Consider the following 18,514-nt stretch of genomic DNA (forward strand, 5'->3'; position numbering starts at 1 on the left):
GTTTGCCTCTGTGTTTGATCTTCAGGAGGTGGAAAGGAGGGAAGAAAGCAATGTGATAAGATAGATCTGGATTTTTCTCTCTTTGAGGAAAGTTTCCCCAGCTATGAGGGATAAGTGAGGATAATACTGAGGGGCAAAAGGAGGTTCTGTTTTCCTGAACTGCCCACCTGAACCTTTCATGTGGTCTGGGGGCTGATTTGAAAGCCCCGGGGCCTCCCAGGGGCCTGCCGGGCAGGCTGTGGGTCAAGGCTGACCATAGGCAGCACAGAGAGCGTGGCAGATACTGCAGTCTCCACAGAGGGAGCCCAGGAGAGGCAGAGCCATCGGGGAACACAAATGCCGTTTGACAGAGCCACACCCGGCCAGTCACAGAGGTAGCCAAATGCAGCAGGGGGACCGGGGACAGCACTCTGTAGATGGAGCACGCAAAAGGCAGTTAAGCCCAAGAAGCCAGACTCTTCCCCATGCCGCCATCCTGCCTCCACGGGTCCAGCCCTGGTTTAAGGAGAGAGGCCAGAGGCTGAGGTGAGCTGGGGGCCAAAGCGTCTTCATTAGGAGAGGCTGATACCACTTAGGTGAAGTTTTCAAATGGGACTGAGCTCCAAAGAAAACTAGGCATTTCCCTTCCCTCCACCTCGCTACCTGTTGGGTGGTGCCTCAGGAGGTGGGTTAGATTAGTTGCAGATTAAATTGAAGAAATTGCATTTTTCTCTGCCCACTTAAGACAGAGAATGTGAAATTTTGTGTTCACTCGATTCACTGGTGGAACACGTCTCCTGAATGCCTTCTGCATCCCATGCCCTGGGCATGCAGAGGTGATTAAGACAAGCGTGGGCTCTGCCTTCCTGGAGCTTATATTGGATACTGGGAGACAGAAAAGGGAGAAACAAATCTCATGGAGTGGTGGGATGTGCAATGGAAGAAAGGACGCATGGTGTTAGGGGGTAGCTGGGAAGGGGAATGAGGGAGCTAGGGCAGTGGTTGGGGAGTGCTTCTGCGGGAAGTGATGTTTATTTAAGCTGAGACCTGAGTGGCAGCAAGGAGTTAGCAAGAACTAGGGAAATGCATTCCAGCTAGAAGGAAAGGCAGGTCCCAGGTCTCTGGAGAGGGAACAGAGTTGATGTCTTGGGGAAAGGAAAGAAGACTACTGTGGTGGGGCTTCCGGAGCAGCAGGGAAGGTGGTCACTGATGTTGCTGGAGCAGTGGGCTGGCCACAGGGCCAGGTGCAGTGAACGCATGTACCTCTGGCCAAGCCCTGTGGGTCTTCAGAATGCTTAGGACAGGCAGACCACAACTTCAGAGAAGACCGCCCCTCTCCTAGGATTGGCGGTTAAAAGACTGCACTTGTGCGTACACACTGAATCAGCAGTGGGATTTTAAAGTTGGTGTCCCCTAACTCAGGTTCAGTTTTGAGGTCCTGGAAGCAATGGAGAATATCTGTCCTAGCAAGACAGGGAGTTGTTTGACACGTAGCTCTTCTTTTTGTTGTTGTTTTTGGTTTTAGATAGGAAGTACATTTCCTTAAAAGCACATCTGTTTTCACTTAATTTACATGATGAATTTAATATATCTAAGGTATAAAACGCGTTTCGAGGAACAGAAGCCCAGTTTGCACTGCTGTACTTGCTGGAAACAAGGCTTCAAATTACTGTGGCTCAACTTTCACCAGCATGCTGGAGCCAGGTAGGTTGTAAATGAAGTGTCACGGCACGTGTCTCTGTTCAGACGCCATTTCACCTGGGATTCCCCGCTGTCTCTGCACAGCCACCTCATAATCATGCTTACAAGCCTAGTTCCAGTGGCTCCTTAGTGAAATCACTCTGTGTGAGATGGGCATCTTCATGCTTTGAATTCCTACGTTTCTTGGTCTCTCTTGCCACTAAAATGCAGGCTTATGCTTCAAACTGTGTACCTCTCGCTTCTGCCTCCCTAACGAATGCTTTCTGTTGAGGAGGTGCTCAAAAACTGAATGAATTCAGCACCCAACAATATTTTAAATCACAAAAAGTCCATGGCCTGTTTCTTCCCTTTGGATCTTTTCTATTTCTGGAAAAAAAGAGAGAGAGAGAGAGAGAGAGAGAGAGAAGAGAAACCAATAAGCATTTGCAGTAATAAGAAATCCTGACCCATCAGTGTTGCGTTCCCTTTGTGTTTATTTCTTTTGAATTCTTGGGTAGAAGTGGATCACAGATGCTATATTTGGAGAGATGTGGTTTGTGCAAAGTGGGGTCTTGAAAAGGCCTCTGATATGTGTCTGCCAAGGCTAGAATAATCGCATTTTGCATTTGCACAGCATTTTCATTGTGTCTGTTTGATTAGGAGAAATAATCAGCCCAAGTGCTTTCCCAGTGGCTGAGCTGCTTTTGATGTGTCTGTGTTCTGAAGGGTTATGAAACATCTTTGTAAATATGGGGTGGAGGCCATAGTTGAACTTGACACTCTTTTGAGGAGGGGAATGTGTGCATAACATGCCTCTTGTTAAAAGGCTCTGTGATGACTGCTCTGTTTCCCTAGAGATGTTTCTACAGGCCAAGAGAAAACTACTCATAGGTACTTTTCAAATATTAACACGTAAAAATTAGGAAAAAGACATAACCAACTTCTTAACTCGTGTAATAAAAGTTTGAATACCTAAGTTCCCTAGGAAATTTAAGGTATTAATAATAGAAATTTAAGCTATTATTTCCTTAAGGTGGGCACTGGAATATAATCAGATTGTTAACTACCAAGGCACTTCATTTATATAAGGGCTCAGCACTATACGGCCTGTGAGGTAAGAATGGTTTTTACATTTTTAAAGACTTTTGTGGAGAAGAAAAGGAAGAGGTGGAGGAGGAAGAGGAAGGAGAATATGAGATGGAGATCATATGTGGCTTACAAAGCCTAAAATATTTACTAACTGACACTTTGTAGAAAAATTTGCCAACTCTTGATTTCTATGATCGATTTCTATTTTGCGGATGAAGAAACCGAGGCTGGGACGGTAGCCTGCTTACCTAAGCTCACTAAGCAGCCTGTTCTATTAAAGGAGAATTGGATTCAAGTTTCTGCAGATCTGGCTTCTAATCATATCTTTCTTCTGAGATAATATAATTTTGTGATTGGTAATAAGGTTTCCCCTTTGATTCTGTCATTCTAGAGTTCACAGAGTAATGTCTGCAATGCAATTCTGACACCAGCGACCTGGAGTGAGGTCAAGCTTCACAGGTCAAGGGCACCGTCCTCTGTAGACTGCCCTCACTCAAATGTAAACTGCAAGCTCTGGGGTCCCCAGGCCACCTGCACTTCTAACTCACTGGCTACAAATTCATGGGTTCTCACTACCCCTCAGAGAACTCAGGAAAGCACTACATCTATGATTACAGTTTTATTATAAAGGATTTAAGTCAAGACCAACCAAATGGAGAGACACGTAGGGTAAAGTCTGGGAGAGTCCCAAACACTAAGCTGCTGTGTCTTCAGGACACAGGACGCCTTACTTCCTGGCACATCCACGTGAATCATCAACCTGGGAAGCTCACCTGGGCTTTGGTGTCCAGAATTTCATTGGGGTTTCATTATGTGTGTATTATTAATTGGATCGCTGGCCACACAATTGACCTCAATCTCCAGACCTGTTCCCTCCTCAGAGGCTGGGAGGTCAGGCTGATACCACGTGGCTCAAAGCCCAACTCTCTAAGCACGTGATCAGTCCTTCTGGCACGGCCAGCCCCCATTCTAAAGCCATCTAGGGACCCACCATGAGTCATCTTCTTAGCATAAACTCAGGTGTGGACGGAGGAGCCCACCATGAGTAGCAAAGATGCTTCTATCGCTGGGAAATTCCAGGGATTTAGAGGCTCCCTCCCAGGAACCCTGGGCAAAGATGAGACATATCATTACACAACAATGTCCAAGCCACTTCTGACTCCACCTTTGCTTTTATCCCTACTGTATCCTGGGGGCTAGTTACAGACCGACTGACTTAGGAAGACTAAAGTATTTCTTTCCCCAGAATTTCTACTTTGAGATAACAAAACTTCTTTGCCAGGGAAGTGGACTAGATGGGTCTCAAGCATCTTTTGGAGTTTTGAACATTTTGAGTTAGGTTATGGGAAAAATACTGCAGTTTGGAGTGAAGGATTTTGCTTCTGTGTTACCTAAGGCAATGAAATATAGTAATAATTTGCCTTACATTAACTCTCCTTTTGTGTTTCAATCCGTATTTGAAGTTCTTAACTCCCTGGACCTATTTAGTTTGTGTTAATATTTATTTACATGTATTACATAAATTTTATAATAAATAAACTAATAAATACATATATGATGTATTACTATTATTTATGAGATGGGAACAAATTTCAAAAACCTGTCAGGATTTTTCATTGTCCTTTGAAAAATGATCTCTGTAGAATTAGTTTACGTAACGGATGAAAACGATGTGTCATCCTCACTTGTACTTGCTCACCTGCCAGAGTGAGGTCTGTCATTGTCTTTGCTTCCTAACCAGTGACTTCCACATCCTTATTGCCACACACACACCGCGTGTGAGCGAAACGGTAAGGAAATTGGGTCATTCAGTAGAATGAAAGTTCTGCTACTGCAGTGACACCAACAAAGGGAGTGGGGTGGTGTCAGGAGGACAGCCAGAGCCGGAGGGAGGTGGGAGTTGCTGTTGCTGATGGCACCTGAATGGCAGAGTGGGTGTCCCTGTCCTTAGCCCCCTTTGTGCTTCTGTGGGTCACTAGTGTGACTGCTGTAACCAGTCTGCTCTCCTGTCCTTCCCTATTCTTCCCCCATCCTCTTAGTCATGCTCTCCTGGTGGGCATTCTCTTCCATCCGTCCCTGTTTCCTAACATTATGTTCTTTCTCCAACCCTGGCAGAAACTCTAAGGGAAGAGGAGGACAAGGGTGCTAGTTTCTTTAGCCATTCACCTTCCAGCGACTTCTGGGCTTCATCCAAACCAACTGGCCCAGATGTTGCCATGAAGACTTTCCTCTGTCAGATTCGGCCTCGTTGGGTCTGGGTTGTGGCATCTAATGGCATCTGGGCCAGAGGCATCTAAAGACTTGGGCCCCCAAAGGGGCCTTCTATAAGTGAATAGGAATTTGTCCCTCCTCTTTAACCTTACTTGCTTTTCTGTCTTACAGGGCAAAATAGGTTCTCTGTGTGTGCCTTTACTGTACTAGTTGGGATATCTGTTGAAGAATAATTTATAGAATGATCAGGGAGAGGCTCAAAGAACCCAAAGACCCTGACGCAGCTGGGATTTGGAGGGGACTAGCTGTTGGGACTGTTTCCATTGTGCTCCCGGCAGCTGCTTCATCTTCATCTCAAAAAAATCCTTCCTCTGCTCCCTGGTCCACTCGGTAGGTGAAAAATGGCCATCCAGAGACCACATGAAGGTGGATAGGTCAGCCTCACGCAGACACATTCCCTGCTCGTTCCCATGTCAAGGTTCCCAGAAGAGAGGCTCTCAGTGGCCCAACCTGGACCAAGTAACCATTCCTGGTCCAAACAGCTGTGATGAGCAGATGGGATTACACGGTGCAGACCTGGCTGCTGGGCTGCCTGGCCGTATGAGGAAGAAGGGTCCGGTTACCAGACAAGGGAGAAATCGTTGGCTCAGTGGCTGGATAGGTACCTTTTGAAGGTACCTTCATTTGCCTTTTATTTATTCATTCAACGTACACTTACTGACTGCCTACTGTGTGCTAAGCACTGTTTGGGGTGCCGAGGACAGAACTGTGCACACAGCAATGTCCCTGCTTTCAGGACCTTGGCCATCAGCTCAGCGCTTGTCTGTTTGCCTACTCTTGTTCTCTTAATTCTTTCCTTTCGCTTTGGTTTCTTTTTCATCTAATAGATGTTTATTGAACTCCCACCGTCTGCTGACACTGTGCCTGTTTATATGGGGGTGTTGTAAGCATACACTCTCATTTTGCATGGTGGTATTTGCAAAATGCATTAGCTCAGAATTTGTCTCATGAGTCTGAATTTGAAACCTTAGTCATAATGTGCTTTGCTATATATGGTATAGTGTTTCCTTAGGAATATATTTTCGACAAATTCGTGTTGTTTTCAAAATATTAATGTTTTTCTCCAACACAGGGTTGCGTTAAGTGCGATGAGGTCACTGAGGTAGAAGAAAATTATCTGAGTCTTTTGGGGGGTGGGTAAACTATAACTATTTCTACCTAGAAAAACGTCCCCAGATCTGGCCCTGTTGTGCTATGGAAGGATGACGTACTGTGGGAGATTATTATAAACTGTCATTACTACTTGTGTCAATAAGTTTTTCATCCCAATATTTGTTATCCAACATTTAAATTTTTGTTTGGAAAAACTATTGTTTTTATTCTTATTTCTATCAGTGATGCTTTTTGGTCCCAGTCTTCTCCAAACCCCAGTTATCTAACGTTTCTTCCCTTTTCTGGCCCACATTCAATCCTCCTCTTCCCCTGCCAAAAAAAAGTCTTGCAGAGTTTCCTTTGAGATGTTTCTCATGTCTGTGCTTTTCCCATCCTCCATTTCACTCATACTTTTTATCATCTTGCTTCTAGACTGTAGAATTAACTTCCTACCTGGTCTCCTTACCTACAAATTCTCTCCCTCTGCACCACCTGCGCACCACTGCCAGATGCTGCTCTCCTGAGTAGAACCTTCTGCGGCTTCCTGTGACCTTCAGGACGAGGCTCAAGCTTCTACACGAGTCTGGCCCCAGGCTGTTTTTTTTGTGAGCTTCCCAGGTTGGACCCTCAGTGGTGATTTTTTTTTTTCAATTGGCCCCTGATACAGTTTTGCCTACTTGGGCCTTTGCTGAAGCTCTCCTTGCCCCGAGCCACAGTGTCCTGGCCTTGTCTACTGTGCTCACCACACCGTCAGGCTCTTCTATCTGCCCTCAAAGCCGTCCCCACCGCCTCCCAGCCCAGGCACAAAGAGGCTGCTGACCTCTGGCCTCCTTAGCACCTTAGAGCCCACTCGTAGTCACTTGCTCATAAGCACAGCACCCTGGTTACACCTTCGCACCTTAAACTAGCCAAGCTTTTTGAGGTCCCAGCAGCATCCTACAAGGGATCCTCAACTTTGGCCCGTTAGTATCACTGGAGGAGATCTAAAAACAATATGACCACAGCCAGAAACTGTGAGGGTGAGGCCCAGGAAGAGCTCCCCCGGTGCTCCTAATGTACAAGGAGGGGACTTGAGAACCACTGAGTGAACACAGGCCAGGCAATGAATTATTTGACCCACAGTATGTGTAGTTGGGGCCCTCTGTGCATGTCACTGCATCTCTGCCTGGACGATTCAAAGGGACTCTTTATAAGATTTGAGTTAACATGATTTATTACACCAGCAAATGGGAGTGCCCATAACGTGCCAGGCACTGTTCTGGGTGCTGAGGTCACTGCAGTGAACACAGCATGTCCCTGCTGTCCTGGACCTGTCCAGACCATCCGTAAATAATATCAGGTAATGATGATAAGTGCTATGGAGGAAGACAAGCAGAGTAAGTGGGCAGAGAGGAAAGAAGCACTTTTATATAAATATTCTCTATCCGCCTTACATCAGCAAATTCTTTAGCACCTGGCCTTCCCTGGTGGAAGTCAGGGAGTCCCAGCTGGTGAGCAAGTCAGTCTTGAGGAAGGGATTCTTGCTCTCTGCTGCTCCTCGTTGATAAGGAGAGGGCCCAGCAGTGTCCTGTGGAGCCAGAAGGACCCCAGAGAGTGGGAGGCTAGAGGCAAGGAGGTGAGGGATGAGGCTGGCAATGAGGAACAGCCAGGGCACTGTGGGCACATGCTAAAAACCAAGAGGAAAACGCAGTGTACCTGGCCTGTGACCAGGGGCCCAGCCATGAGCACTGGAGCCTGCACCCACCAGGTACCCCCGACTTGCGTGAAGGGAGAGACCTTAGCCCACTTCAGACTTAACCCTTACTTAATGTCAGCTCTCAATAGCCAACTTTACATTTTGCTTGTCCCCTTCTTATGATAGGATTGTCTTCCTTATAATCACTTTAAAAGGAAGATTGAGCCAAAACTTTTTCAAGATGTTTCTGTATAACAATGCAGTGTTCTTTATAGCACGGAAGTGGAGGTTAACTCAGATGTCAGATTTCAAAATGATAGGCAACATCTATTTCTTTGATAGGTGGAAAACATGGCAGTATTAGAGCACATGTATATTTAAGGAAAACAAGATAAGGCTTCATCTGTAGGGCATTTGTTTTACTGGGATCCTTGACCTCCGACGCCTCTCATGAAGGTCAATTCTCACGCGGGGTGGCCCCTTCTGATGAGGGATACTGCCTTGGAAGGGGTGTGTGTGTGTGTGTGTGTGTGTGTGTGTGTGTGTGTGTAGGGGGACGGTTTCAGCAATGGGTATACCCATCTCCGTGCTGACATGCCCTCAAGTGAAGGTTATTGGGGGTGGGAGTGGCTCACCCCAGGCTTGACTATAGGACTGAAATAAAATCTTCAGGAGATAGGCTGGCTTGTGGCGTAACCACAGAAACAGTAACTTAAGCAATGAAATGAAAGCTCACGCGTTGGTCCCTGAGCTGGGGTTGGTGCACTCGGTTTGCCAGAGACATCTTGGGAGAAAAGCAGCGGGTCCCTGCAAGATGATGGAGGGAGCACGCCCTTCACATGGGGTCGGGGCATCCCCCGTTGAGAGCGCAGAGGTGCGCTTTCGCCGTCCCCTCCTGCGGGGACTGCATGCAGGCACATCCGCGTTGCTGTTGTCTCTCTGTTTCTGAGCACAAAGCCTCCCCGAAAACCCAGTTCCAGAGTTCAACCCCACGGACTAGAGGGGGTGCTCTGCCAGGATGGGTGGCCCGCTGGTTTTTGTCCGCTGCCACCCCTCGTGTCCCCACTGTCCCCCTGCAGCCCAGCGCGCAGCCTACGCTGCGCACCGGCCCCAGCCGAGGCCCCTCGGGGAGGCATCGCTGGAGCAGCTGGGGCCCCCGGGGGGGGCGGGGCCGGGCCGGGACCATGGGGGCGGGGCCGGCCGTGGGGGTGGGGCCGTGAGGCGGGGCGGGGCCGTGGGGGCGGGGCCGGGACCATGAGGGTGGGGCGGGGCCGGCCGCGGCGGCAGCGGCGGCGTCTCCAGGGGGAGCCAAGGTACATAGGCGGCGCCTGCCGCGCCGAGAGCATCCTTTCCCCGCCGGCCCGCCGCCCGCCTCCTGCCTGCTGCCTGACTTCTTTGTGTCTTGTCTCTGCCCCGTGCCTTGTCTCCGCAGGACCCGTTCGTTCTTCCTCGGGCTATAAGAAGGCAGAGGATGAGATGTCCCGGGCCACGTCTGTTGGAGACCAGCTGGAGGCACCAGCCCGCACCATTTACCTCAACCAACCGCATCTCAACAAATTCTGCGACAACCAGATCAGGTAGGGGAGGCGGCTGAGACGCCCAGCGGCAGCGGTCTTGCAGCGGGGAAGGGCTGTCACGCCGGGGAAGGGGCTCGTCTTACCGTCTTACCGCTGTTAGCTTTGCCCTGCACCTGGCCAGCCCCCACGGCTTCCTCCAGCGCCGTCCCCTCCCGTCCATCCCCCTCCCCCTCCCCCCTCCCCCCCGCCCCCTCCCCCGGCCCAGCAGTCCATACCGCGCTTCCAGTGGTATCATCTTGATACAGCCTTCACCTTCCTCTCCGCTGCATTGATTCTGTGCTCAGCCTGTCTGTGAGCCCCGAGGAAGTTTTTATTCTAAAGTCACCCACAAAAACGAGGTGTCTTCTTTTTTCATTCCTGGGGGCCCTTCCAAAAATCCGCCCCCCACCCTTGTTTTAAGCCAGTTGACAGCTCTCCTTAACCATTTGCAGACCCTACTGTGGGGAAGTGCTTCGTAAGAGAATCCCGCAATTCACAAGGACTCACATTGAGTTCTAAATGGTCCACAGCAAAATTTGTTAAGAGATCTTTATTTGCTGGGAAACTTTGCCCAGAGTTAGCAGAAAGATGGACGGAGGCTAGCATTGAAGTGTCTACTTTTTGCTGGCAGCTATGTGGAACGCCCTAGGTAGACTAGCTTAATGAATCTTCATAACCTCTTGAAGCAGGCATTATTACCTCCAGATCGGGAAACTGAAATATAAAGATGCTAAGTAACATACCTGTGGTCATATAGCTCCTTAATGGCAGAGCTGGAAGTTGAACCTGGCCCATCTGAATACTAAGCTCGAATTCTTTCTGCTGCACAGAGCTAGACCTTTAGCATGGGTGTTAGTATATTTTCAAATTTCATTTAACTTCCAGGCTTAGACAACTTTGTATCTGGGAGTGGCTTCAGAGGATGTAGTTCCATGAGCTGCTCAGAATACCATGCTTGGGTACAGAGAAGTTGATCAGGTTACACATACATTATTGACAAACCTGAATTCCAATCCAGTGTTATTTTTTGAAAGTTCTGGCCCAAACTTTGTTGTTACAGGTGTAAGTATTCCATTACTGATTAACACTTGTACAGGCCTGGCATCTTTATTTAGAAAGGTCTGGCTGTTGGAGATTATTGTAGCTTGATAGATAGGATTTGGAGTAGAATAATGGTGCATATTATATGGAGGTGATACCTTCATTTATTAAGGGAATGTTAGATTATGCTGGCTTTATTTTGGGTTTTAAGAATGACCACTGGGAATATTTTATACTGACAAGTGTAGCTTAGAAGACTAGCTAAGTCCCCATTCCAGGTTTAAGGCAGAGAAAGCATCAGCCACAATGAATTATCACTCCACAAACTAGGGTGGCTCTAATAAAATAGACAGATAACAAGTGTTGGCAAGGATGTAGAGAAATTGGAATCCTCATACGTTGCTGATGGGGATGAAAAATGATGCAGATGCTTTGGAAAGCGGTTTGGTAGTTCTTCAAAAAGTGTAAGTTACTGTATGACCCAGCAACTCCACTCCTAGGTATACATAGTAAGAAAAAAAATGAAAACACACATCCACTCAAAAACTTGTACACAAATGTTCATAGCAGCATTATTCATGATAGCCAAAAAGTAGGAATAATCCAAATGTCCATTAACTGATGAATGAATAAATAAAATGTTCTGTATCCACACAATGGAATATAATTTGGCCATAAAAAAGAATGATATACTGGTACATGCTATGACATGGGTGAACCTTGAAAACATACTAAGTGGAAGAGGCTGGTCACAAAAGGCCTGATATGATTCCATTTATGTGAAGTATCTGGAAGAGGCAACTCTATAGAGACGTATGGTAGATTAGTGGTTCCCAGGGCTGGGAGGGGACAAAGAGTTGGGGAAATGGGAAGGGACTGTTAATGTGCTTGGGGTTGATGACTGCACAACTCTGTGGATATACTTAAAACCATTTGGAATACTGAACTGCTAACATAGTTTCATTGCTTCACACTTTTTTGTATGTGTTTCTATTAAATTACTTCTAAAAAGATAATCTTAAAAACATACATTGTATAAGGATGGAGGAATTAAGGAGTTACTTTTCTTTTTAAACTTTAGTATGTTTTCAAGTAGTATTTTTGCTTAGTTCCTATTAATTTCTTTAATTTTGTTATCCATCTGTGCATGCTAAGGCTGAGAGAATAAAGTAGAGGCCTCTGTTTTTGTGTAAATTCTCTAGTTTCCATGGAAGGTGAAGATTTTTAAGAGCTTTGGAAATGGAGCCTCATTACCTACCTGTTCTGTAATCAAGGCTGAAAGCTGACTTTTGAGACTGATTTTATTATTCGTCAGAGGGATTCCAAGTGACTACCTGTTGTATAGTTTCATCTGTACTTTTTTGTAGGGGAGGAGGAATCAGTGTGGGAATGTAGTAGATTGGCTAGGAATAAAGTAGGCCGATATCAACTGTTCTGTCTATTTAAAGCCTTGTATAAGCATATAGTTGAATTAGTTGAAATATATTAAATATTAAAATTCATACAATTTCTGGGTTCATGGCTTATACTGTGAGTATATGTTTCCAAATGCACTGGATAGGGTCTAAGAAATTAAAATGTGTTCCTTGGTGTTCTATAAAATGGCCTTTAAGTATTTGATTCACCTTGACTGTGTTTAAATAGGAATTACTAATGGTTACCAGTGACTAGTATTTCATTAAGAAATTGATTACAAAGCTTCTTACCATTAGTGTTTAAGAATTTTACAAAACATTGAGCCATGTTATTTTAGCACTTTAATGGTGCTGAAGTCAAGTCTTATAGAATACTGATTTTTTAAAAATAAGACTTTTTATCTTGGCCATGAAAGTTTGCTAAAAGTTGATAAAGATATTCTAAGAAATATTTTCATAAGAGGATGAGGGATTTATTTTTTTTCATATGATGTTTCTTGAGAAAGGTTAATGGTTTTTCTTAGAGGCAGGGGCATGGAAAGTTTATCTTTGTTTGCTTCTAAATTGAGCTTTTTGAAAAGAAGGAACCACATGGGACAGATGAGGTTCATGATACTCTGCCGAAGCAGGGATGTGTGATTTATTTGGATGTTGTATTCCTCGGGAGGCCTGTCCTCCCTGGAATAGAGTTCTCTCTCTTACTTTCCCCCACTCCAAGCTCTTTCTGTCTTGGAACCTTGCAATTGTGACCGTGGCAGTTGCTCTGTGCTTGCCTTTGTGGACAACTGGCATTTTGACTTCAGGACAGGAATCGGAGTTTGGTGCTGAGGGAGGGAGGCTGTTGGGCATTGGGAGGTTGGTGAGGGGCGACACGGAGAGCAGAAGTGAGATGTGCACCTCTGGGCTCCACTGTGGCCTTGGCACCCCCAGGGGAATGCAGGACATGAGAACTCCACATTCTGGGCAATTCCTTGAATTGATGGGAGGGACTGTGCCACGTATGTGGATGTCCCTCCAAGCCTTGGCCTTGCTCTCGACACCAAAGGTAACACCAGTGTTTGATTGAAGCCTGCTGTAGGTTTATTACGTTTTCCATGATTGGAGCTAATGAATTTGGATTATCGTAATTATGGAGATTTACGAAGTAGTCTTTTCCTTATAGGCATTGATTTTCTAGGTTCTTAACTATGTGGACAATAACATTCTTTACCCTCTAAACAAGAACAGTAATTAATGGGATTCAGTGTTTATGTACGTATGTAGGAGTGTGTGTGTGTCTACCTAACAAGATTTCTTTTTTCTGAAGTGTACAACCATAAATGTTTTAAATGTTTAAGGGCATAATTCAGCCATTTAAAGTGTGCAGTTCAGTGGTTTTTAGTGTCTTCACAGAGTTGTACGACTGTCACCACAATTTTAGAACATTTTCATCATCTCCAGAAGAAACCCCATACCCTTTAGCTATCACCCCCCGGCCATCAACAATTGCTAATCCACTTTATATCTCTATAGATTTCCCTGTACTGGACATTCCATATGCATGCCATCATGCCCTTTTAAGTGTTTTAAGTTAAATATCAAATGCTTACAAAAAGCTATTTAGAGGAATCTGGTGGTAAGTCTTTAATTGTGTATCTAAATTTTCAAAAGTATTTAAAGTCAAAATGTTTTTTCTGCAGAAGATATCTTGAAATAATTTACTAATCAAAGGAATGAGCAATATTTCTGTCATGACTCTCAGGCATATGTAACCTTTCTACGTGATTATCAGTGTGCCTTTCGAAGCAGGGAATTTCAAAGCTGTAAGGCAGTTTCCTTGAATGTTTGAAATGAGGTCTTCAAAGCAAATTAGGAGTATTTACAGATGCTCAGATTTGAATGACTCATTCAGGTAGGAGTTTTAGCTAGCAAAGTCTTCATTAAATTGATAACTTAAGTTTTGTCAAGTTATTGCATTTCTTCAGGTTAGTTTGTCTTAAAGGACAATTACTTTATGTAAACATTTTGTTGGCTTCGTCAAGGTAAGTTTAAATAGAATATTACCTTTACAGAAAAGGGACTTGGGCACTGTGTGCCAGGTCTGTACAGGATCTTTGTTTCATAATATGCTGGGATCCTAATGTCTGAGAGGCTATTTTTGTCTTAAGGAATGGAGACAAAAAAATAATCTTCAGCAACCATTTGTTGGTGAACAGTGGAGGTAGATGACACATATGGTTCTAGAGCCAATGTCATCAAGTACTGTGAGGATGAAAAATTCTCTACATGTTTTAAAGCTGCAGAATTTAGGCAGGCTCTGGTCTTAAATGTGTAAGCTGCTTATAATTTAACAAAGAAACCACACCAAGATCCTAGTGAGAATCATAGCTTTCTTTTGATTCATGTAGAAATCATTGTCTTAAAAATCGAGGTTTAATATATCTCAGATTTGAGACCGCTGTCTTCGTCAAGTTTGGCAAAGGTGAAAGTATTTCTTATTAAGAGTAATTGCTGATGTTGAAAGCATTCTAGCTACTACTCACCTTAAAACAGCCTCCAGATTTTGCTTCTGTGTACGCTGCTTTTCATTTAGAGGCAGATATACTGGGTTAATCTCCAAACCAGGCACTGTGTTTTCTGAACATGAAGTCATGACACATCATGACTCTTTAATTCTACACATACCAGCAGCAATTTATGCCATACGAGAGTCTTGTTATTAGAGCTGTTATCAGGTTGACAGCCCTGAACAAGGCTTTTGAGGAATCCTGCAGAGGAAAATATTGAAATTGGGAGAGCTTTGGTACTGTGTATTTCAGGTAACCATTGGACGCATGAGCTTTCTTGAAGTGTATTTTTAGAAACAGAAAAGCATGTCAGCCTTGGGCCAGTTTTGTATTTGGCATTTCTATGGAAACAGCACATGTCTGGGAGGACAGACTTTCAGGGTGATTTCTTTATCAAGTTGACCCTCGTGTGGGTGATTTTGACCAAAGAAACATCTGTGCCATTCCCATTTTTTAAAATAGGCAAAGACATTTGGTTTGAGAATTTTGGTCAGTCATTCATTTCTCGTCTCCCCTCGTCCCAAATTCTCTTAATTCTTGTTTTCTGCTGTGAATTTGGGAGCATTTCTGATTCTTTGATAAAAAAGAATTAAGCATCAGGATTTATGAGACAGAAGTTAAAATTTAATCACAATTTGGAGAAACTAAGGAGACATGACAGCTAAAATGCCGTGTGGGTTCCTGTATTGGATTACAGAACAGAAAAGCTGGTAAACCTTGAATAAATTCTGTAGTTGGATTAGCCGTGTGACAGTGCCATTCTCCTAGTTTTGATCATTGGGCTGTGGTGATGTAAGATGTTAATAACATTGTGGGGAAACTGGTATATGACAACTCTGCTATTTTTGCAACTCATCTGTAAGTATACAATTTTTTTTAAATAAAAAAATCTTAAAATTAACCAGAAGTATCTGGGAGAGTAAGAACTAAATGCTAAACTCTTATCTTTCTGTTGGACACCTTGGTAAACGTTTGGGTCTTTCATTGGAAACAGACATGACTTTAAGGGGATCATGGTCAGAGGAAAAAAAGGACCAATATCTTCCCAGGTGTGCTGAGCTGAGTACATGGGAGAACACCCACTCCCTGGGTGTCAAAGAACGTCCCCTAACCTCACTAAAACTTTGTTTGCATATTGTCTGATCTAGATGTATAGAAGTTGAAAAAGTAGGTAGCAAAATGGACTGCAGAAAATCCTGTTTCTGCTCAGAGTTGGGCCAGGGGAACTTCTGAGTCTTTACCTAGAAAGTAGCATCTGAGTGTTTGTTCCACTACTTGTGACTGAGCCACTCAATGGGCAGCAAACGCTTACTCAGAAATGCTCATCAGCAACCCTTTCAAGAGGGACAATGCTTAGCGAGAACAAAGGGAGAGGTCTGACCATTGTGGGGCTGCAGGGATGTTTTACAAAGAAATTTCCTGAAATTCACGAGGTTGGGTGCGATCATTCCAATGCTGATCCATCCATTCTTTTCTCTTAAATGAAAGCCAGCTCTTCAAAACTTACAAGTTTTTTTAACTACCTTTACTAGTTTATATTAGGTGTAGTTAAAAAATGGTTTGGGCTAGAGTTTGGGGTGCTGTTGGTCATTTGGTATTTACGACAAATATCCTCACTCTCAGGGCTCTCAGGCCTGCCCTAGAAAAAACATCCGCTGGAGGGTGCCAATAGCTTTCTGTCAGGGAAGTTCCTGATTTGTATCAGGGGTCTGCAGACTTTTTGGGTCACATGCCCCATCAGTAAAACTTTGTAGCATGAACCTCTAATATGTATATTTAAACATCTGTAGACATGTGCTGTCATCATTAGTTATTATCTCAAGACCCAGTGTGTGTTTACCAAGACTCTCAGTTAAGAATTGTGGATGTAAGTACGTATTGTTGATTATCTTCTTCATTACTTTGAAAAATTTTGGCTGACTTATCAGATTTGATTGAATTATCCTCATATTTTTTTTTTAACCTAGTAAAATAGTTTTGAAGAGCTTTTAAGAATGGAAGTGTCGATGCTGCTGTTTTTTAATTTGTTCATAATTGCATCATTAATAAGTGCCATTTTCAACTTGTGGCTTTATTGCATGATTCTTAAGCTACTTGTTCTTTTTGGCAGGGTTAGTTTAGGTGAAATTAAACTAATTCATAACTCCACCTGGCTGGGACACACAAACTGAAATGTGTAATATTATAATAAGCAGAGAGACAGACAGGGAAGGGGCCACTGCTACCCCTGTGTCAGTCAGCTCGGGCTGCCGGAGCAAAATACCATCGGCTGGGTGGCTTAGGCAGAAATTTATTTTCTCACAGTTCTAGAGATTGGAAGTCCAAGATCAGGGTGTTGGCATCTGGTGAGTTCTCTCCTCCTGGCTTGCACATGGCGGCCTTCTTGCTGTATCCTCCCAGGGGAGGGGGAGGGGGGGAGAGAGAGAGAGAGAGAGAGAACCTGCAAACATGAGCAAGAGATAGGAGACAGAGGGTGAGCTCTCTCGCTAATAAGGGCACTAATCCCATTATGAGGGCTCCACCCCCATGACTTCATCAATCCCAATTATCATCTGAAGGCCCCAGCTCCAAATACCGTCACACTGGGGGCTAGGGCTTCAACATGTGAATGGGGGCGGGCACAGTTCAGTCCATAGCATTACGGAGCTTCCCCTCCAGCCACATTACATAGGATCATACCAGGACACCAATGTCAGTCCATTCAATAAATGTTACTAAAGCTTAATTTTTTGGAGGTACATATAAATATAAGCTCTGATAATTCTTCCCAGACCCCACTTTGGAGCCACTGCTTTAGATTCCTGTTGAGTAGGGCTCCTCCTCTTTCTTGGAGGAAACCTAGGTGATCGGACCCAGTCTGGGTTTTCCTTTAGGCCTCAGCAGTACTGAGACTGATCATATTAATAGTAAGGAGACTTAGGTGCCAGTTGTAATCCTACCTGTGGTGTATGCGAGGCAAGCACTGCAGTCCCCTCCACCAGGAAGAATTGGGGTTGAGTGGTTACTGCAGCGCTGCAGGGGTAGGAAAATAGGATGGGCAAAGCCCCTGGTAGGTGACCGGTGAGCTGGGCTGAGGGAATAGTCGGAGGCAGCTTGAAAGCTCAGGTGGGTTCAGTGGGGCGAGCATGCCAGGCGTGGGGCACAGCATGAGAGAGCCGTGCAGAGAAACGGCTGGGAGTGTGCCTTTCCAGAAAAGCTGTAGAAGAGGTAGGGGTGACGGAGGGTGTGCTGTGAAAGGCCAAGCCACTGCAGATGGGTTAGCCGTAGTGGGGAAAAGCTTTTACAGGGGCGAGTGACAAAGCAACAAAGTGATACCACTTGGATTTGACATGCACAGCCGCGGGCTCTGCATGTAGAAGCACACTGGGCTGCGGTCATTGCCCGGGAGAGGCGCGAGGTCGTAGCGTTGCAGGAGGAGAGTCACTAGGATGGTTAGAAGTGGGGCTGTGAGTGAATGGGGAAATAGACAAGGATGATTCTCAGGGTTCCAGCTTCAGGGACTGGGAAGCTGTTGACACCATTTCTCGTGTTCCTGAGTTTTGTTTTGAACTATTTTGAACGGTGGATTGGGGCAAGGTGATAAGCCTCAGAATAGCAGAAAACCCATTTTTTCCTCAGTACGAGGCCACCCAGGGTGACCTCCGTTGGCTGTGTCTTGGAGGAGCACAGTTGTCTTGTCTCCTTCCTCCAGCAAGCTGGGGGCAGGGCTGGCTTTAGTGGGGATACACCCCAACTTTTGACAGATCGTTCCCTGCCTCCAGATCTGTTTGATTTCAAAATACTCCACATAGTGCACAGGAAGTGGAATAATGTCACACCTCACAGCGTGGTGAGAATTGGGGGAGAACATGTTTGCAACCCAAGGCTGTGCCGAGTCAGAGCTTGCACAGTGGTTGCTCCTTGATGCTCGTTATCACACGTGTTGTTCTTTTTTGCCACTCATGTTGCCTACTGTCCAATTCTTTGGTAACCAAAGCAATCAGTTGAAAAGCTGTAACGGGGAAAAGGAAAGCGGACTTGAGTATTACTCTGCCCAGCGGACATAGGTTGCCTGTGAAGACATACTCAGGGTAAAGAATCACAAGGTAAAGTTTAGGTGTTTGGGCCTTTTGTATGTGTATTTTTCCTAGACTGCAACTGTTACAAGCAAGCAGGCTGCACTGCGAGCAT

General features: G+C 45.0%; 1 protein-coding gene across 2 annotated transcripts in view; it reads left to right on the forward strand.

Annotated features, from left to right (window-relative positions):
• ATP8A2 (ATPase phospholipid transporting 8A2) overlaps positions 1 to 18,514 on the forward strand; it is a 466,915-nt gene that overhangs the window by 58,448 nt on the left and 389,953 nt on the right. The window contains exons 1-2 of one of the 2 annotated variants that reach the window (XM_045567138.1): positions 9,093 to 9,099; positions 9,219 to 9,363. In XM_045567138.1, coding sequence (XP_045423094.1) covers positions 9,263 to 9,363 — 101 coding nt within the window. In that variant the 5' untranslated portion in view covers positions 9,093 to 9,099; positions 9,219 to 9,262. Of the gene's footprint in view, positions 1 to 9,092; positions 9,100 to 9,218; positions 9,364 to 18,514 lie in introns of those variants that run through there. The other variant, XM_045567137.1, reaches the window with a different exon arrangement.

This window comes from Lemur catta, chromosome 13 (genome assembly GCF_020740605.2).
Source record: "Lemur catta isolate mLemCat1 chromosome 13, mLemCat1.pri, whole genome shotgun sequence".
Classification (NCBI taxonomy): Eukaryota; Metazoa; Chordata; class Mammalia; order Primates; family Lemuridae; genus Lemur; species Lemur catta.